This window comes from Drosophila simulans, chromosome 2R, assembly GCF_016746395.2.
Source record: "Drosophila simulans strain w501 chromosome 2R, Prin_Dsim_3.1, whole genome shotgun sequence".
Lineage (NCBI taxonomy): Eukaryota > Metazoa > Arthropoda > Insecta > Diptera > Drosophilidae > Drosophila > Drosophila simulans.
Genome location: NC_052521.2, coordinates 19604776 through 19626206, shown reverse-complemented (window position 1 = coordinate 19626206; position 21431 = coordinate 19604776). Strand labels below are relative to the sequence as shown.

The 21431-nt window shown below is 46.6% G+C and overlaps 1 protein-coding gene across 2 annotated transcripts; it reads right to left on the bottom strand.

Annotated features, from left to right (window-relative positions):
* Window positions 1-72: 72 nt before the first annotated feature.
* Window positions 73-16800, bottom strand: LOC6735708. 2 transcript variants are annotated; one of them, XM_016168740.3, is made up of 8 exons: window positions 16061-16800; window positions 11447-11525; window positions 5118-5203; window positions 4747-5010; window positions 1546-2110; window positions 825-1070; window positions 547-703; window positions 73-452 (listed from the first exon to the last, which is right to left on the bottom strand). In XM_016168740.3, the coding sequence occupies exons 2-8, from the start codon at window positions 11499-11501 to the stop codon at window positions 353-355; spliced, it is 1473 nt and encodes a 490-aa protein (XP_016029078.1). In that variant the 5' UTR covers window positions 11502-11525; window positions 16061-16800; the 3' UTR covers window positions 73-352. The 2 variants fall into 2 exon arrangements, with proteins under 2 accessions (XP_016029078.1, XP_016029077.1); XM_016168739.3 differs by lacking the exon at window positions 16061-16800 and having other exon boundaries at window positions 516-703.
* Between the last annotated feature and the right edge of the window lie 4631 nt (window positions 16801-21431).

The following is a 21431-nucleotide window of genomic DNA, read 5'->3' as shown; positions in this document are numbered from 1 at the left end:
ACTCTGTTCCATTAGATCGAACATTTCGATTTGGTTTGCCTAGGCTTGCATCTGTGGAAATAAAACATCGCATTGCAAATAGACGCTCCGTTTATTCTCTGTAAAAAATAAAATCGTGTAGCACGAGCTCGAGATTCGCTCGGATAAGTTCACAGTTAGTCCCTAAAGATCGGTATAGCCTTACTACGGGGAGAGTACAAGTACAAGTACGCATCAACTACGCAAACATCGCCTAGAAATATTCGCTAATCTCCTCGAGACTCTCGCTGATCCTCCCAAGCGTGAGGCGGGGCAGGTGGTATTCGGTCAGATTGGTCTATCTGGGCAGCCGCAGGTGGAGCAGCTCACTGGGTTAGACGCCCTGCGCGAGGCTCTCCTTCGACAGCGCCAGGATCGGCTGGTCCACCGCCCGGTGCGGGATGATGAACGGCGAGGCCAGCATCTGCAAGGGTCTAAAAAAAAACGAAATCATTAAGCTCCCGCTTCCCCCTGATTAATCCATTGAATCGGAGTACGTGGTGGCTCGTTTCCGTGCGGGCAACTCACTCAGCGAAACTGGTGGCCGTCACCATCGGCTGGCGGACCGAGTGCAGCGCCTGCGAGTTCTTGGCCCTGGCCAGCAGGCTCATCACCGTGCGCTTGGTGGGATTCATACCGGAGCGGGGAACACCCAGCAGTGGACGCTTCCTTCCCAGGCCGCCACCTGGCGCACAGAAAGAAAATTATACCAAGATGTAGTCGAATATATAAAAAAGTAAAAGTAGCTCCCACTTTTTTTTTTATCAGTGTAGCAACTAAGACTGGCTGTGGATAGCAGGCCTTACCAATGTTGATGGTCTTGACGTTGCGCAGAGCGGGATGCAGGAGTGCGGTGCCCGGTGGCTCCAGCAGCGTGAGCGTCGATCCGGATGACTCCCCGTCGCCGGGCAACTGAAGTGCGGCGGCTCCCGCCTGGGTGGTGGGCAGCCCGGCCATGGTGGCCCCCACTCCGGTGGCCGGCTTCAGAAGTCCTCCGATTCCTGCGGCTGTCAGCTGATGCTGGAGTGCCACTGCCATGGCTGTGGTGTGCACTGCAGGAGATTTAAGGCATACAAAGGAAGAGAACGGAATGATTGGCAGCTGGAGGATTGCTTTGCAAATGGTTTGGGTAACAGGAAGGACTTTGGTAACCGAAGCATTCAATGCACTATCAGATTAATTATCCCTGTAGCATCTGCCAAGTTTTTCTAAGATATATCCTATTTTAAGCTGAAATTCTGTTTGAAAGTTTAAAGCCACAATTCGAAGCTAGTTTGATTTTAACCACAGAGTTCTCATATCATGTATGTATCAAGCAAATATTCGGCCTTTAATGTCGAGTCCCTTACGAAATCACATGTATCCTGTGAAAGTGTGCCTAAGCTTGAAATTAACTTGACTTCCGACTGGAGCTGGATTATGTTCATTGGCCTATTCATGGTCTGCATCAATGGCAGCCGTAAATTCCAATTAATAGTCGAGCCCAGGCGGGCTTTGGCAAAGCCACTACGGCCGGAGTAGACTTACGTGCCGCCGCCGTCGCCGGAGTCGCCTGTCCGGAGAGATGCTCCCCGCAGGCAGCCGCTGCGGCACTGGCTCCTCCGTGAGCCTGCTGCAGGAGCTGGTGGAAGTGCGCCTGGTGGCTGTGGTGGTGCTGGACCTGCTGTTGCTGCTGCTGCTGGTTTCCATGGGCGTGTGCTGGGTGCAGGTGGGCGTGGTGCTGTTGGTGCTGCTGGTGGTGCTGGTGCGGATGCGGATGCTCTGAGCTGGTGGTGCTGATGGTAGTGATGCCACTGATGCCCAGACTGGCGCAGCTGGACGAGCAGTCAAGCTTGTCGACTGCCGACAGGCACTCCATGCCGCTGGCGTCGTCCGATTTGTCATCGTTGGACGTGTCCATGTCGGCCAGTCCGCCGCCCAGGCCACGCCCACTGGCCCCATTGGAGGAGGAGTTGGTGGGGCCGCCCACCTGGCTGCTGCTGTTGATGGTGGGGCTATGCGAATCCTCCAGCGAGTGGGCACCCAGTGCGGGCGTGGACGTCAGCGCCTGCATCTCCCACATTTGCTCCTGGCGGATGTCATCGTGGTAGTCCTGCGGGCAAGAGATGAGTGATTCAGTGATGGGAATGGCAACACATTGTGTCCACTAGGTATACAGATGGCGTGGTGCAGAATAATATGTATCATAATAGTGTTTTCAACAACAATGTGGAGTACTTCAAGCTAGTGGTATTACATTCAGAGTGGTTTTCGTGTTAAAGTACCAACTTTTCCGTTTTATCTCGCCGAGGATATATATATATATTCAGTTTGTGGCGGCACCTTGCCACGTAAAGCAGTTCTGCGGGTCCAAGATACTGTCCATCCCTGGCGGGATTAGTAGTGGAACCACAGGAACACCTCAGTCGAGCAATTAAATTTAATTCACGTTTCCCTGGCGGCCGTCGCTGGCAATAAATGCGAATTTTATTGGATGTCAATTAAAAGTTTGTGCGCAGCCACGTTTCATGTGTCGCCGACGGAGCACCCTTTGAGCAGAATCCATTCCTGCCCCAGGATACTCATATATGTATCGGTCGCACATACACATGGATGTGTATCTGAGTATCTGTGAGTGCTTAATGCAATTATGTGGGTGGCAATGGAGTGGGCGTGGATGTGGGTGTTGGAGTGGGAATCGGAGTGTTTGTGGGTTCTGGGCGACAAATGGGCCTGGATGCGATGGATACACGCACGCAGGAAACTCCAGCCCGGTGGATACACATTTCATCAACCCCATTAACCAACTAACTCGTTTATGAATATATCTCTGAATTTGCACAACATATGTGAGCGGCACTCCGGTTTCCTACATCTGTACTACTACCTCTACTACAGTCACACAAGTGCTCCTTTTTATGGCACTCGCTGGGGAACATAAATCGAGATTGCAGATGCCATAAACAATTTCCCGCCAGGTGGGTGAGGCTTAAATATGTCGCATATGAGATTCACAGAGACTGCCGCCGGGCAAAGGAATGAGGAGAAAACCCACACACGCACTCCAGGTAACCCCAGCAATTTATCTAAATTGAAACAGTTTCTTCTTTCATCGCCTTTGTCTTTGCCTCGTGTTGGGGATATCATATAATTTCTATGCAAATTTTCGTCGTGTGTAATCAGATCGGAATAACTCAGGGGGAAAAGTCTGAACCAGCGGCCAGGAGGGAGTTTCAATGTTGCCAGCATCTGCCAGTCAAAGGTCGGCCAGGATGTCAATATATTGGATTACCCGACCCCATGTTCAGACCCAAGCGCATCCTCTCCAGCTTAAGCTGGTCATAATGTGGGAAGACTTTGGAGCACCGACGGTTACGGGGTAGGTGAGAATTGAATTTTGTGGAAAATTATAGATCAAAGCCCGGCTCTGGGCCCGGGGTATAATTTGCAATAAGCTGGATATATGGCGCTCATTTGTAATTCTCTCGGATCCAGCAACTGCTCCGTACACATTCTATATGTATGGCTGGATACCCCGGATAGATGGCCCCGGCATGCCGTTTAAATTGCTCCATGTCCACTCCCCACATTTCTGGCTGCAACTTAACGGAGATGTATAAATAAAGTATGCCGGCGCCGGGCAAGTGAGGATGATGCCCAGGACGTGCTGCCTCCAGGACTTCTCACAATCTGCCTGCGTCCCTGTCTGCAGGCTGCAGATAGTATACGCTTAACGTTTGTGTCTCTCGTGGAGGCGGGCCCAGGAATGGCCCCACTCCGCCCACACACACTCCTTGGCTCCGGAAGATGGCAATGGCGTTGGCCATGGCGATGGCGATGGCGTGTCGAGCACAGCACAATGGCCAAAGGAAGATGCAAGCCAAGTTCCCCCGCTTCGCGGCCAAAAGGAGTGGGGCCAAGTGGAATGGGCGGTTGGCGAGTCGAGTGCCGTGGGGTGGCAAATGTAATTACAGCACAATGCAATTTAGTCAGCGAGCACGGGGAGCAGGAGCAGGAAACCCGCTGCATGCCACGCGAACACAAGCAACACGGAAGCCGAAGTCGATAACGAGCACATCCTTGGAGCAGTTGGACCAGTTCGAGGAGCAGAGCTCCGGCTCCAGTCCTCTTGAACTACACTTCCAAAACTATTCGCCATGACTTTCGCAAATTTGACTTTAATTAAAGTCGTCAGCGAGTTGGGAAACTTTCATCAAAACAGCACAGTTTTCTAAAGTTAAAACGAAATTGGCCCCAAAACATGACATTCTGGAAAATTGGAGAGCAGCGAACACACGCCATACAAATGCGCTTGATAAGCGGGTTTTAATCAAAAGAGATGAAAACTCTTGAAATATTATACAAATTTTATTTAATTAGAAATAAACATTTCGCAAAAATCTAAAAGTGACGACAACCTTTGGCCCCAAAGCTTAGGTATTATGAACGGGTTTTCAGCTGGAATTGCCTAGTCTATTAATAATTTAATTTAACCGCCTCACAGAATGAAATGCCCACCAATTTGGTTGACTGCCTTTAAATGTTCCAAAAGCCTTTCGACATTGAAGTACACTTTTTGTCCAAGTGCACTCCACGCGGCCATAACTTTAAGACCCTTGTTCGGGCCAACTTTAAGATGCTCATTTGCCTGCCCATGGCGCGGACAAAACTTAAATCATTAATGGGTATTAAACACAAACAATGCCGAGGGAGCTGCCCCAAAAATGATGCCTCGTTGACTCGACTCACCGGAACCAGAAAGCGGCGCACTTCCGCCAGCGCGTAGGCTATCCGGGCATGGGCCTCCGCCGGAGCGGCGAAGGTCGAGATCTCGACGTGCAGGTCCTCGAAGAGATGGGCGTAGCGACTGTCGCCACTGCCCCGCAGCTCCTCCTCCTTCCGCCGGTCCCGCATCGATCCGCGTCCCAGAACGGCCATCTTGCACATGGTGTCCTCCTGCAGGCGCTTCATCGAGTTGCCCTTGGGTCCGAGCAGCTTGCCCACGAAATTGAACTGTTGCGGCGGCACAAAGGGAAATGCAATGAAAATGTTTACCCTCCGTTAACGGGTTTCCAGAACCGCCCTGCCCCTGCTGTCCCCCTCCATCTCCGCCTACATACCTTTGGGTGATCCCGCACAGGAACGGCCACTTTGACGGCCACCTTCACCGGCTTGTCGCGTGTGATGTCCAGCATTTTAAGTTTCTCTGCGGGATGGGAAACAGAAAAATGCATTCAGCTTAATGTGCGTGTAATTAAACGTGTAATTCAACTTTATGGAGGCACTTTATACGATACGAGTGGATAACGAGTTAAATATTTAATGGGATGCACCAGGGTTTCATATTTCGGCAACTAATTCCTTACGTCCGTAATAATTACAGTAATTAATGAAAACTTGTTTCGTGTGTATGTGGTTTGGTTTCTCTATCAAATTCTCGTAGTAATAAATCCTTTCAATATATGTGGCTTTATTTGTTGATTAAATGGTTTAATTGGGAAACGTCAAAGTCATAATCAATCCCCTTACTATAGTAACAAAAAAAAGTCAAATTTATTTTATATTTCTTAGTTAATACCCAACAGTAAGCCATTTAATTAAATCCCATAGCAAAAAGTTTGACTAGCAGTAATTTAATAAATGAAGAGTTCGTTATTTTGACGAGGGAAAGCCGAAAGTATTAAGTACCACCCTTACATATTTTAATACTTTCGTGCAGAAAAGGGAAACTAGAAACAAGTACAAGTAATAAATAGTTTTTCAAGTGCACTCATCAAGTAGATACTTTCGGTCAGTTTACTGTTACTTAACTTATCTAAGTATAACAAATATATTAAACATTCGTTTTGGGCTTTAAGCTCTTTAAAGAACCGTACTAAAGTTTGCTTAAATTATTCCCATTTAATTAAATTAAACATTAATTGGGCCTAATTATAAAAACATGGAAGTAATGCGGAATGAAACTATTAAATGGGCGAGCATTTTAATAAATCATAAAGTCAAAACTGTCAGATAGACCATATCATAATTCCATTTGCAAATTGAACAAGGGCCCTAATAAATGCCTGTATGATTGATTGGATTTTTGCATACGCTTTTTTGATCTAGCTTTACTAGTAAAAACAAACAGCTGAATGATAAATGTATTTACATTGAAATAAACAAATATTTCTTGCGTGTTCCATTTCACACTCAATTTTATTTACATGATTCAGCGAAAGTCAATTTAATTGCGGTGCTACGCGTCTGGAAATTGCGTGAAGTAATTCAAGATTGTTCCATTCATTTTGTGAATGCTGCCGAGTGAATAAATGTCTTCATTGCGCACTATTCACAGTGTGAATTTCACACCACCAGCCGCCCTCATAAGTATGCTACAGACGCAGAGTTCATCGGATTATCTCGAGCTGACTTGTGTCACCTGCCCACACATCCGCATCCGCATCTCGGCATCCTCACAGCCCTGCACCTCCATATGTATCTAGTATCTCCGATCTGGTATCTGTGTCCCTGTATCTTTATCTGCCCGCAGCAGACGCTGCGACATTTGTAAACATTTGGCGGAGCCTTAAGGACAGCTATGGATGCGAGTCCTTTCTACTTTCTGCTCCGCCTCTCCTTCCTCGAGGCTCTCTCCCTCTCTCTCTCTCTCTCTCTCAGTTTCGGCTGTTTGTAACTAATTAAGCAAAATGCTTCTGCACACACACACAAACATATACAAAACCGAAAATAAGTAGGGGAGGGGCGGGGGCAGGTTGGATAAATCTGTTGACAGGCCCAAACATGAAAACATTTTTGTTTGCTCTTCAGCTCGGGCTCAAGTCCTGGCAAGGACTCACGGGGACACACAAACACAAGCACCCAGGGGCTGTCGGCGGGGGATGGGGAAAGGGATCGAGGAGAGTGTACACACACACTAGCCCACACCTTGGCGCACACACACACTCAGAGGCATCGTCACTCATTAGCAGGCGAAATGGCTTTCATAACACCTTTTGTCGTTGCCTTTTGCACGGAATGCAACATTTGCCTGCAACAGTGCTGGCCCATTAGCTTTTTTATAGCCAGCTCTTGAAGGATTCAATTTGTGTGTAAATTCATGAAAGGCGGTTAAATTTTTAATAATTTGGGTATTGGGCAAAATATCCGCAGAAAATCAAAATTCCATAGAAAATTGAATTTTTGGGTTGGTTTTTAAGCTGTAAGTGATCTAAAAAAGTTCATTTAACGAGGAGAAATACTTTTTTGTGCAGCTAACAACCAAAACTAACGATTTGAATCACTTTTTGTTGATTAGGGAAAATTTAATTTTTTTCGAATTTTGACATTTTTGATAAGGGGTAACATCATGATTTTTTGCGAAAAATGGCAAAAATTTAAAGTTTCAATTTATGAGTACCCATGGATTGCAAATTTCCAGACGAGTCTTACGATATATGACATTCCACTCTTGGGCAAATATTTTTTTCAGTTTTGGCCAAGAAACTGATTATTTTGGGATAAAATCTCATTAGCTGTAAATCAGCTATAGGCAAAGACTCATAGCCAAATGAGCGCTGCTTTTGAGCAGCTGACAGCCAACCCTATCGATTGAACGAATTCTAATCATTCTCCGATTTCTTTATGCCCTTTCTGTGTGTAGTCTGCTGTTGACATCACTGGCCCACCGCTTCTTTTTTACCTGCTTAACGCCCACCACCACCCACTACCGCCCACCTCCTTGCAGACGGCCTTTCTGTCTCTCCGGCTGCTGCTTGTCAGTGGCAGCAACATGCATAAGTAGCTGGCAGTTGTCAGCGGAGAGCACTCTGATGGGCTTCAGGTGGGCCAGCTGGAACAGGTGGGCCAAGTGGGCTACGGACGATGGTGAAAGGTGAAAGGGGGTGAGGCCGTTGCTATTTCAGGCGGAGGCTGAAATGCAAGTAGGTGAAAGCGTAAGATCTGTGTTAATTGTTTGGCATTGGCGGACCTGCCGTCATAATATTTATGCTGGCTCCAATCTCGAATACAAAGCAGCAGACCCAGCCCCTTGGGAAATCAGTATTCATGCTTCGGCTTGATTAATTACGCTCATCAGTCCGAGGTGGAATATCCTAAAAGGATATCCGTGTTCTCCTTCTGTCCCACAGAAATTAGATTCATTTCCATTTCATTCGGCATTGTTTGCAATGCTCAATGGAGGATAAGACCGGGAAAGTTGTGTTGTTTTCCCTCGGCACGGACTTTTCAATTAGCGCCATTTCGCCAGCAATTAGGTTCGGCTGACATAACTTTTTACTCTCGGTCGTATTTAAAGTAATCTATGCATATTTGTTTTAATTAAACGATATTTTCGCAATTGTCGCACGGATCGATTCATTTGCGGGCAGCGCAAAAATACCTTTGTCCGTCTTGTATTTAAAGCGGCATTAATTGCCCTTTTGCACAATGATTATGTAAATTTATTGATTTACCAGCGCTGCTCGAAAGAGCAATAATAGTAATAATTACTTTTCGCTCGCAGCCATGGACAATAATTATTTCACCCGCCCGCATCGCACGTTGCGAAAGTTTCTGCTCAGTTTCTGCCCACTTTCCAGTTCAATTTGGCAGAGCTTCGGTTCTGGCCAGGATGCTGCCGCCTAATCTCCACTAATTTATGGCCAGCACGGCCATTAACGTAATTAGGTATGCATTTCAGGCCACCAGGTGGCGCTGCCCACAAGGATTTGGCCGCGAGAGTGCAGCGGTCGGCGTCCTGGCAGCGCTCCACGTCCCGTGGAGGCGGAGGAGTTGGTGGGTGGACCGCTACCACTTGACTAAACGCTTGATGGTGTAAATCAGATTTAAATATCAACTTGCCGCAGTCACAGACTTTAGAAACTAGCATTTTCCGCTTGTTTCCTTGGCTTTTCCGCCGACGCGAATCCCTCGGGGCAGGTTGCTAAACATTTGCTCAGTCACTGCAATTGTTTCCGTTGCCACTTTCTGTTGCCTATTCCCTGTGTTTTGTTTGCCGCCCGTGCGCTGCCATATTTTCCACATTTTCCTTTTACGAGCCGCCTTCGTTCGGCCTTTCCGGGTCATTTGCTCGTCCGGAAAAGCGGAAATCACTGTGCTGGCCTGCCTGTTCTGTCCTGCTGCCTACTACGGAGTCGCAGTCCGTAGTGCGGAATCCTTCATCCGTGTCCCTCGTTTTCCATAGTCGCTGCCCTGGGGGCAGGCACTTGAGCCAACACCCCCAACAGCAGACCTACTCCCGACACCGTACCCAAGGAAAATGCCTGGAAAAACCCTCTTCAGAGCGATGACGTTGTCTTGGGCATGATATATAACCCTTTCGTTTCCCCGGCCTCTGGCACCTGCCTGCACGGTGAGAAACCAAATCTCAGCAAACAACTTCTGCGACAGAAGTCTACAGAGTTTTTAAAAGAAAAGTTTTGCGTTCATTAGGTATGACATTATACACTTATGGCATTTTGGCAGCCTCCTCTGAAAAGTTTTGGGTTTCACTGAGTCGTCTAATCTAAAATCAGCAAATAATAAGCAAGGACTATAGTATAAACAAGAAGTTGAAAATATAGAAGATTCAAATCTTGTCTATAAGCCATGTGAAATTTGTACATAACTTTTATCGCTAACATCAAATTCTGTGGTATAATATGTATGTCTCGGGCAAATAAAAAATTTTATGTCGATTTCTTGCCAAAAACGATATAAGTAGACAAAGAAAGCTTAAATACATACAATAAAATATGTACAGATATATGCGCCATAAAATCAGACAGTTTCGCTCCGTGTGGCCTTGGGCAAAGGTCATGTGGGAGTCAAGTGTATGAATGTTTATGCGCAAATTATTCAATTTCGAAGAGGAGAGATTTTCGCAGCCCTGTTTGACCGTTGGCCATTTCAATATGGCCCGAAGGACCTGCCAGTTTAATCAACATTTCGTCAGTGTTAATGTCCTTGGCAATTTCTCGGCTCGTGGCCGAACCATTGATGGTCCATTTAAGCGATTTTCGACAGGACGCCAGTGATACCTTCTCATCTCTCCTCGCCACTTCAATCCTCGTCTGCTGCGGAGTCTCCCCGTTGGTTTAACATTTCCCCGGGGACGGATTACCACGGGATGCGTCTCGTTAGCCGAAACAAAAGTAAAAATAATCATAAAAAGGAAACAAGAGTCGGCGGCAGGACGGAAAGAAAGCAAAAAGTTAACTTCTGCCCAGAAGCTTACATGTCCTGGGGGCGGGGCCTAAACATCCTTTCTCTGCTTGTTTATCGCATCCCCCTTTCGGGCTCGTTTCGCTTTTCCTCCACGGCGACAATCTGTAATCCAATGGAGCCGTTTTTTTCCCTTTTTTGTTTAAATTTCCAGTATTGCTGGGATTAGACTCAAAAGAGGGAGCTACAGAAGTCAGCTTTGATGGATATATCGTCTCGTTTTTCTCTTTCCTCCAATGATTTTTTTTGTCGCATTTCTTTGTATTATTTTGCTTCAAAGCTAAGCTCGTCTTGTTCCCTGATTGAATAGAATTTTAAGTTCAAATGAAAGGCAAGGACGCCAAATAGTTTTGTTTTTCGCTCATGACGTAATCGACTGCTGTGTGTTTATGATTAAATTTACCCCCAGCCAAGCGTTTGCTATCGGTATCAGCCAGTGTGACGACGACAGTTTTTACGACGGATGCCAGGATGCCGGGATGCCGGGATGCTGGGATGCCCGCTCGCTTTTATGTCCTTCCTTAACTTTTGCGTAAACAAGTCGAAAGTCGAAAAGGTGGAATAGCAGAAAAAATTCACATTTCCCCCATCCAGCCGAGCGGAGCCGGGAAACTCAGTGTGCGGGCTTTTCTAAACGCCCACAGAGCATATATGAAGGTGGGTGGTGGGTTGGTGGGCTGACTGGTTAAACACAACGCTGCTGGTGGTGGCTTCTCCACTTTGTTTGCGTTTCCTTCGGATTCGATTCCAAACTATGCGGGGAGATACACTGTCCTACGGAACTATCGGACAGCTGGGGGGACTCTCGGAGATTCGGTGGAGTAAAAAACGAATAGATTCAATCGTTTTATCACAGCTTGAATCTGCCGATAAGCTGCTTGACTGACTCCTCAACGAATTGGACAAACCTGTTTTCCATAAGACGATTGATGGTGTCGAACTATATGGTATACCATTGATATTGCAATTCTCAATCAGTTTCTGAGAATGACTTAGCATAATATTCAAATGTATCTATAGATATCTAATATATAAAAATATATAAGTCAGCTAAATATTAAATTCATTAACCATTAAATCTTGTAGGCACAATTGGAGATTTACTTTCTAACTTCCGCTCGGCTAGCACTCTTCACCCAATTTAATAAACCCCCCAAATTCGAACCGCACTGTATGCCCCAGACAATTTGTGTCATCGACTGTGCCAAATTCTCGGCATTTGTTGGCAATTATATAATCCACATACCTGAACCTTTCAGGGACCTTTCCTCCAGCGCACTTAAGCCAGCTTTAGTTTCCATCCTTTGTTGCTTTTCTTGCGGTGACTGCAAAGTGAAAGAATGTGAATAATCTATATGAGCATGTAATAATAGTTTGAGGCCAAAGGGATTTCGTCCCTTTCAAGTTTTCAGCTAAGCCAACCCTCCCCGCCCCAGTAACACAAACCCCTCTCCCCCCCCTCGCAGCATGCCCCTGATCGGCCAACATTTTGCAGTAAGCCCGTGTAAAAAGCTTAAGGAAAACTTTGGAAAATTTTTATCATAATGCAGCTGACAAAAACGCCCCAACATGGTAAATACTTAAGAAAGTTGTGGGAGGTGGGTGGTAAGTGGTAGGTGGTAGGTGGTAGATAGTAGGAGGTGAATGGCTCGGGGTGCGGGAAATTTGGTTTCAAATCTGTTGATAAGTTCCATAATGAAATAAGCCCGGGCAAAGTTGGTAGCGATTCCTACGCATATCCCCAAAAGACAATCGAAAGTTTTTCTAACCCCGTGGAGTGAACTTTTCCGAATCTTTATGAATATTGATTGCAGCTGCCGGTGATCCCTGGCCCCATCTAGTCCTATGTTTGAGGATTGGGTTTCAGTGGCGTCAGAGATTGACTCTCATCCCGTGTCCTCCATCCGTCCATCCATTCATCCACCCAGCCATTCATCCATCTGTGGAAACCAAACATTTGCCCCACTTCGAGTGTCAAGTATCGGTTTCCCCAGTCAGCAAATATGTATGGCTGACAGAAGAGAGGCTCCTACTCGAAAGTAAAATCGCAATTCAACTCATATCATTCCCTGATGAGAAGTACGTAGCTGTGCACTTGTGCACCCATGGGAGCGTAATAGGTGACCCCGATTTCTGTGTGCCAGGGGATAATTGGCCAGTGCGCCCCATTAACTTCTGGATAGCATCAGCCATTCAAGATTCTGAGCATAAAATCATAAAGCCGAAAGAGTCGTATAATTTTCATGGCCATAAAACACTCAGTCACGCTACTTAATTGCCTTTCAGGATGATTTGAACTATTTGTATCGCGATATTCGTGGACCCTCGACAATTTTAAATTAAAGCCAGTCTACCTGGAAAATTGATGGACGCTCGATAACGAGCGGAAGTGGGCTAAAGTTCTTAAAATTAATGACAGTTCAAGCGCCCCAAAATCTCAAAATCTCCGCCAATGTTTGAGTTTTAGTCCTTTTTCAGCTGCTACTGCTACTGTCTCCTTCCTTGCCCTGCTTTCTCTGAGCTCCTTTCTTTTTCCCCGTTTTCGCAACTAAGTTTGACGGATTTGTGCACAGTTTCAGATTAATGCTGCGATTATTGTTTACCGTTGGAATTACGCACAGTGGGTCGGAGTAAAGTTTGTTTTTCAGGTAAGTAAATGTTATTTTTCAGACGATGAGGCTAAATAAACAATTCAACTGCTCTGCCTTTAAAGTAACGCGCCACAACATAAAGATATATGACTCTTATTACAAAATTGCTCGCTGAACAGGGAAAAGGTGCAATTATGATTGGACAAACGCTAAGTGCTAACTTAGCATGTATCCTATTGTCTTTCTAGCAACATTAAAAATTATTTACACCTTTGTTTAGTTGTATGCAGATGCAGTGAAACATGTTGTTTCTGTACCAACCTACTCCACTTTTTCGTCCTGTTTCCACTGTGCCAGGACAACGACGGCCGTGCGTTTCTTATGCAAAATTTAACCCAGTGTAGAGTAGGTCGGCTCACTCAGTCAGTCGGTCGGTCGGTCGTTCGGTGGGTGAGTTGGGTCTCCGGATCGGTGGGTTCGCTTTATTCATCCCGCTCCTCGGGCTCCGGTCGCCCCTCTCGCTCCCACACTGCGCCCCTCTCGCTCCCACTCGTTTGTCTTTGTGCAGCTCGGCACGCACGATTTAAGGATAACGAGGATGGAATGCAGGAAGCGAGGCAAATATTTACACAGTTGGATGATTTAGATAAAGAAGACATGAACATGAACCATAAAGCGAACGAAGAAGGCGACAGTGACTGGAAAAGCAGGAGCGAAGGGTGCTGGGGGGGGAGGGGGGGGGGAGGGTGCGGGAAACCCCAGGACATTGTGGAAACTGGGGCGGAGATGGCGGGGGATAGAGAAATTCGAATACAATGAAGGGGATTTCGGCGACGGTCGTGATTGCCAAGTGCCATTCCATGGAACAAGGAATATTAATCCAAATTAATGGCGTTATCCTGCAGGAAGTGCCGCCTTCCCCCGGCAATACAAAAATTACACAATTGGCAAACAGCTGCAATTGAAGACAATTAAGTTACCAAACAACCTGCCTTTGATTTAAAGGCCGATACGGCGCATTCTGCCCGCTCAGTATGCAGAGCAATGCTCACCTGGATAATTTATTCAAGCGAATATTGCAGTCACAGTAACATCGGGAAAATGAAAAATGAAAACCAAATGGAAATGCAAATACATACAACACAAACAAACTCGCACATGCATGCCATGGGTGGAAAACTCCATATTCTCAACCATATTTCCACACACACACACGCCAGCCGCATCCACCATCTCTTTCGTCCTGCAGCCATTGCTCATCCTGCGAAACGGGCCCACTTGAATTTTGTATCTGTATCTGCATTTCACCAGCTACGTGTCAAATCCGTCTAAAAGCCGAAGGGCTCGCATCTGCATGTAAATGAATGTGTAGCATATTTCAGCAGATTCGCACAACATTTGAATTATTTGGGCATTGTGTCAACATTCCGGATCCCATAAATCCCAAACAGCCGATGCATAGATGATCGAGTGCAGGGCGCCATCAACCTTTCATCTTTCTTTCAAAGCCCAGCTTCCTTTATTTGCTTGCTTCGCATTTATTTGACCAGTTGGTCAATATGAGAATCCAAAAATGAAATATTCAAAATGCCTCGACGAACGAGACCCCATTCACCCACCCACTTAAAACACAAAACCCGACCCACCAATCCACCGGCCGACCAGCCACCCCTTTCGACCGTGTTTGCCTTCTAAATGCTAGAGGAATTCCTGACCGGAAATTGTTTCACAAGCGTTGGCCAATTAATTTCAAAAAATAATGGAACCATTTTTTTTTAGCTCTGCCACACTGAAAGAATGAATCCATCGTTTTAGATTCCTTCTATAAAGATCTAGGATGCAACATTGTAATATTCCTCCCAAATATAACTATCTCGTATGAAATAATAAATTCATGAAATTATTTCCATGACAGCCAACGCTTAAGCCAATAGTTTATGGTATTGCTGTCATTATAAATTATGGCACCTGGATCGAAAATGAAAATCTATATTGAAGTATTAATTTCTTGGTAGATAACAGTATCGAATGATCTTTAGATTTTTTATCAGTGCAGAAAAGTATAGAAATATTGTTCCACTTAAAATAACCAAGAAGAGTGAAAATGGCAGGAATTTGTTTATTTAATCGACTGCGGGAAATACTCAATCAGGAGCATCGAGCTCGGAACTGATTTGCTACAAAGTCCGTGGACTGTGCCGTCCAAAATCGGCAGATAGCCATTAAAGTGTCGTTGATTAATCGATGTGGCTATCAAAGCCGCATAATCGGATATCCCGCAGCAGTGCACCGTGCCAATGCATTTCAGAAATTGATTTATGTGGGTGTGCATTTTAAATCGGCCAGAGATGGAACGTTACGGAATGGTCGGATTTACCATTAATCATATACAAGCTAATCTCGAATTCATGACTTTTCCCCCTTCTAATGAAGCACAAAATAGTTACTCTCTGGCCATGTCTCCTGCGGGAATTTCGGGGTCCTGACCCACGAAAGTTTGGCTTTTTAAAGCCGGGTGAAAAGCAAATTCATAGACGTGTCCTTCGTAGCATGCATCCAAATGTACGAGTGAGTATAAATGTATAATTCAGCCGCAAAAAGTAAAACTTTTCCCTTTATTCTCGAATAAGTTGGCCGCAAACCCGAAAAGGGCAATGCCAAAGGTCTTTTCCCCCTCGCAGGCATTCCTTCATAAATAATTTCATGATTCCAAATTCCATTTCCCTTTTTTTGTGTTCAACCAAAGAAAGGTTTTGGGGTTTGGGCTGAACGCAAAGTGCGGGGGATTCGATTCACCTACATAGAGCTCCCAAGCGAGGCCGACTTAATAAATTAGTCTTCATCAATAATCATCTGTGTAATAATTTATCAGAATTAGTTATATTTTTTCCAGGTCCGAGCGGAAATCACCAAATAAATGGCTTTCCACTCTGTTGGCGTTGAGAGTGAGATAAATCAAAAGCAATTACATTCATTCATTCTCGTTTATATGACTGCCGGCACTGCCCGCCCCAGAACTTCATCCGATTCGAGCTGCCTCGGGGGGAATTAGTCCTGTTGGTCCTGCAGATTTCGGGCGCTGGACAACACACACTTTGCCCCCCGGCTATTTGTACTTCTGCTTTGGCAAACACACTGCCACTGCCATCGAGCCACTCAAGCCGCATTCCAGGTGAATAATTCAGTTACTTTGGCCGGCCGTAATTAAGTTGTAACAGGTGTGAAAGCGTTCACATTTCATACACTGCCGAACGTGACCCAATATTTACCTAGTTAAGAAGAAATTATGCCCGGATTGCCGGGATTGCCGGGTTAGCTTGGTCCTTCCTTGCTTCAATACTCGACTGCCGATGCACAACACATTTGTCTCAATTTTCACAGTCACTTCAATTTTCACTTTGCCAAATGACAAATGCCCGTGAGCGCTTATTTCATTGCTTATTCATAGGCCGTAAACATTTCGCGCGGAAATTCATTGGGGCCTGATTAAAGATGCATGCCTAAAGGTGCGACGCCTTGCTCCGCTTTTAATTCCGACTCACTCGGCACCATTCCACTCGAATCTACGCGACTCCACTCCACTACACTCGACTCAACTCCTCGAGGAACCACCGCGTCCCGTGGCAGATAATGTCATCCGATTTCGGGCGCCCGAAACCGCAAGGATCCAACTGAATTCGGTTAGCCTGGCAGCCGCAGAACAAAACGCCACCGGAGTGGCTAGATGTTTGGATAGCTGAATGGCTGGATGGCTGTATGGCTGTATGGCGACAACAAACTTTCACTGGAGTTGAAGCTAAAGTGGGTGTTGGCCAAAGGGGTGGCCATACACCACTTGACACAAGATAAACAATTTGTCTCTCTGGGGCAACTTGGCGCCAAACACCTGACTGTGGATGCTGGCTGTTTGTGTGTCCACTGGCTACTGCTAGCACTCCTCCGATCTCGAGAGCAGCCGCATGCCGAAGTTCTCGAACCGTTCCGTTTAGGGCCCGACGCGCAACTGATGGGTCCAGAATGTGGCCAACTTGCTGGAGGCCCCAGAGAACTGAGAACTGACAACTGTGGACGCTGGATGCTGAGTGCTGATTCTGCGCAGTGCCAGCGGAGGAATCTATTCCATACTGGGAACAGTTCTGCGAGGATGCAGGCCAAATGATGTCCTGTGCGTCGGCATTTCCGTTATGCTTTGAAATGCACATGGCCGTAATTACTTTCGGCTCGGCTTTGCCATGCGATTAGCCAGGTGAATTGCTGAAAACTGGCTCGGATTGGCTTTCACCAGTGCAGCAAACTTGGCTGCATTCCCAGATTATTCCGGCTGGAGTGACGGGAGTCTTAAATATTAATCATCTCATTTGGGGTACAGATGCCTTTGCTGATGACTATACTTTGAGCTTGCAAGATTCCACAATCTAAAGAAGGAAACACTACAAAAAGTATAAATAAAAACATACCGTTTGGATGAAATAGTGGACAGAAAAATCCATGGCGTTTCCTAGTAATCCCCGAAAACGTAGTTGAAAATAAGAGTTGTGCGCCGCGGGAGCGCGATGAATTTTCATGGAAAGCGAGTTGCATAACTCCCAAAAAAGAAGAAACGCTCCGACCACATGCAAGAATCTCATTTCGACCAAATCGATCGATCTGCGAGCGGAAAATGGGCGGTTTACATTGTGTTTCTGTGGCTGGCTTCGACCGAAGCCAAAGCAAATTTACATTCAAGTTTTCGGCAGCGTTCTCCAACCACACCGAAAAAAAAGAAGCAGAAAACGAATGTCAGAGAGAAAGAAGAACTGCTGGAACTACATGGTGTATGTACATATATATTGGAGGAACCGTGGTCCTGGCCCCCGCAAATGCATCCTTGTTTATCGTGGCCCCAGTGTCCTGCACCTCTGCCTGCCGCCACCCCCTGTCCTTTCCCCGTTCTCCGTTCCCCCGTTACCAATTTAGCCGAATACAAAACGCTTTAGGGCCCTATTTGGATACCGTTCAATGCACCAGGGACTCGCCCCATGTATGACAAACAAACATAAACATTGTGGCCGAAACGGAGACCCAAAGTATCGCATCCTTGGTGGCGACTCTGTAGGCTATATGTATGTGCCAGGATATGTTTGCGTGGCGCACTCTAATTAAAATTTGTGCCGCCGGCCCAACTGCAATGCTTGCTAACTGTTTAACGAGGTTACGGCCAAAAAAATGAAAAAGGTCCCCCGGTTTCGAGAAAAATGTGCTGAAAAAATGCTAAACACGAACGCAAACTAAACAATGTCCGAGGGCTTGAGGAAATTTAATAAACTCGTGCCCCCGGCGATTTGTACCCGTAATGCCTGAATGAGCTGCGAATTTGTTAAAAGCCAAAGGAGGAATCACTAGAGGTGAGCATTCCACTGAATTTTCATTCGAAGCTCGTGATTATATTCGTTTTCAAGTATTTGCTATACTGGTTGTCCTTGAACGAGGCTTAAAAACTAGAATTCGATAGAACAGCAATATTAAGAGAAGAATTTCCTCAAATGCCATACCAACACCATACATCACCCACATGCTCTGGTTTAATCCTAATAAATTTAATAATGAAGAAACTGCTGCGATATAAAACCAAGCGGCGACCATCCCTAGCCCAAACCCACTTTGCTACCCATTGAAGTGCATAATTCATACCCATTACTCTGCAATCCTTGCGCATTAATTGTGCATTCCATGACGTTTAATTGCAGTTAACTGTCGGATGCTCGGCATGCGATGACATTTGTTTGATGTGCCCGGCATACACGGAACACACATAGGAACATGTCCGGAGTCCGGGATGCGATCCGCTTCGGGGATAGAAGTCGACTCCGACAGAGTAGTCGGTCTAGGTCCCCTGACAAGATGCAAAGTTTTAATTGATTTCCTGGCCTGGAGAAGCTGGCCGAGCCGAGTCCTGCTCTTTAGGACCACGACTATGGCACACCGAAATGGAGACACTTTGCCAGGCCGGGCAGAAAATCATAATTCAACAAGCGAATGGGAGCGGAGCAAACATGTCGGCAGCAATTTTATGCCCGAGTTGGGGGACTGGAGCCCCCAAAGTCAGTTCGGTTCACTTTAGTCCGTGTTTCGGCTTAGAAGTTTCCGCTTTTGGGGCCGACGGAGCAACTAAATGCCAGCCGTAAACTTTGGCTTTAGTGCACTGCATTCCACTTGCCAAATAAAAGGCTACAAAGTGTTTTGTGTTTACCAGTGCCACACTGTGGTACCACTCTATACATACATGCATGTTGCATGCAAGACTGTGACATCTCACATAAAACTTTTTGGCAAGGAGCTCGACCTCACGGGATTCTCGCTTGTTGGAACCGAAGGATCTGGCGGAGTGGCTACAGCTATAGCCATAGGCATAGGCATAGGCATAGGCATCGGCGTCGCCACCGCCGTCATTGGCATCCGGTTGCAACTGCTGGGGAAAGCCAAATGTGCCATTTATAATTTAAGCGGGATTAAAGTTTCCTACAATGGCGCTACTTGCCGCAGAACATGCCGCGCTTCGGTAAACTTTTTTTATGCCCGAGAGGAGCGTGGGGCAAGGAGCACGGAGTTGCCTGCAAATTTGACATCCGCGCCCCAGACATGGCAAAGCGGATTAGGCAAGTGGCCCCGAGACAAGCTCCACCAAGCGCGACACTTCCCGAGTTCGCTTTCTTCGGAAATCTGCTCCACTTTGGGGCAGCACTTCTGGATTGGCGAACAAACTTTCGGCAGGCGTCGATGGCGGGATTTTGCCAACCAGCTTATCTCTAATTAAGTGCTTCTTCATTTGGGTAGTTGGATACAACTAGTAAAATTAGTAGATCCTAACTTAAACTTAGATTGGAATCTCTTATTTAGATTGTATGTTAGTCAACTGCTTTGGGAAAATACCAGTTGTCTTACCTGTAGAGAAATTGAAAACCGGATCTCGAAGTTGTATCAAATAAAGTGTGAAAATGCAGTGAGTCAAATGAAATTATCCTGGAAATTCGAACTTACCGGACACCTCAAGGCGAAACAATTTCCAAAAGTTTGTCCCCGGAGTTTTCGCACGTGAAACTGAAAACCGGAAAGCGACCGGGCGACTGTTTTTCCATCGGTGCGTCCAAGCTGCATTTCCCTTTCGGCAAAGCGCTGGAGATTTTGGAGCAACTGCTGCTGCGCCCACTTTTCTCGCTTTTTGCACGGACGGGAATGAGAATGCGAATGGCAAAAACAAAGGCAGCGAATTGAAAGCGGGAAAAGCTGGGAGGAAAAGCAGAAGCAGAAACAGAAACAGAGAGCGGGCGGCAGTGCAGCGCAGCAATTTCGCAAATTGTCTTGGAAAATGGCGAAAATGCTTTTCCAGCAGTTGGCCGCACACACCGCAAGCTGGGTGGCATAAGCGCTGGGAAATGCCGGCGGCAGTTTTCGGATTAATTATGAAAAGTCCCCAGCACCACCCCCGCAGACCAAAAAAAGGGTTGGCTTGAGATTCCGAGGGCTGGGAGTGGGGAAATGCCAGCCACCTGGCTGGATGCTTCACATTGTTTTCTGGGGGTCAGCAGCTTAATTGTCTGCTAAGTGTCACAGTGCACACGAAAAGTGTGCGGACAGCCCAGTCGCCCAGCTGTAGTTGGATGTCCTGCATCCTGACACGTGCCACCTGCCACCTGCCAGCACCCGTTCTGCCTTTGGGCCAATTTGACAAGGTAGTGCGACCTGGACACTACTGCACTACTGCACTGCACTGCACTGCACTGCACTGCACCATAAACAAAAGCACTTTTGACTAATCAAACTTATCGAAAACGGGACAGGCCTTTCGCTCAATGACCACTCCAGAGCTCCAAGTTGCCAACTCAAACACCGCATCTCTCGGCCAGACGAACCGTAAATCGCCTTTGAGACGGGACCCCGACAATTGCCACTAAGCCAGGCCCACAGCTCGGCGGAGAGCACTCCGGAACAGTTGGCAGCGGAGAGTGGGGAGTGTGCGGAGTGGACACTCGGGAGTTCCAGTCCGACTTCAAAACTCAGTGGCTTTGATTTTCAATTACCTTTACTTGATTCATATGCAATGAAAGCCTGCCACTGCCAACTGTCCAACTGACGTGCACACTCACATCCATATCCTCTTTTACACACATTCCCGCACCGCCACACAAGCACACTGGAAGAAAAAATGTGCTCATTGTGAAAAATCAGGAAGTGATATGAACCGATATGTGATCCAAATCCTGTACGATTTCTCGCAGTGCACTTGTCGTACTGGCCCATTGATGTGTGTACGTGGCTGGATGAAAGGCTGGCTGAAAGGAAAAAAGGATGGGCTTCGGGCCGTGCCGTTTCGGCCTTGGGCAAATATTACATCCTGCCTCGGACATGAATGATGTGCGCTTTGTGGAAAGCGCTGTAAAACACTTAACGGAACGAAGGCAGCAGTGCAGTGATAAGGGAGGTGGGTTGTGGGTGGTTGGTAGTTGGGTGTTTGGCCAAGTAAGTCGAGCTGGGGGGGGGTGGCCATTGATGAAGTGCTGGGGCGGCTGCTGCGGTGGCCAGCGCGAATAATACACTCCATTGAGTCCGGGCCAAAAACACTTCACACTCTTCTCCAAATTACCGAAGCCTTGATTAACTCAG

Coding starts and splice junctions, on each gene's coding strand:
- LOC6735708 (XM_016168740.3), bottom strand. CDS start 11,501: ATGGAAACTAAAGCTGGCTTAAGTGCGCTGGAGGAAAGGTCCCTGAAA. Junction 5,204..11,446: donor AAGGTCCCTGAAAGGTTCAG/GTATGTGGATTA, acceptor CCCATCCCGCAG/AGAAACTTAAAATGCTGGAC. Junction 453..546: donor ACGGCCACCAGTTTCGCTGA/GTGAGTTGCCCG, acceptor GTTTTTTTTTAG/ACCCTTGCAGATGCTGGCCT.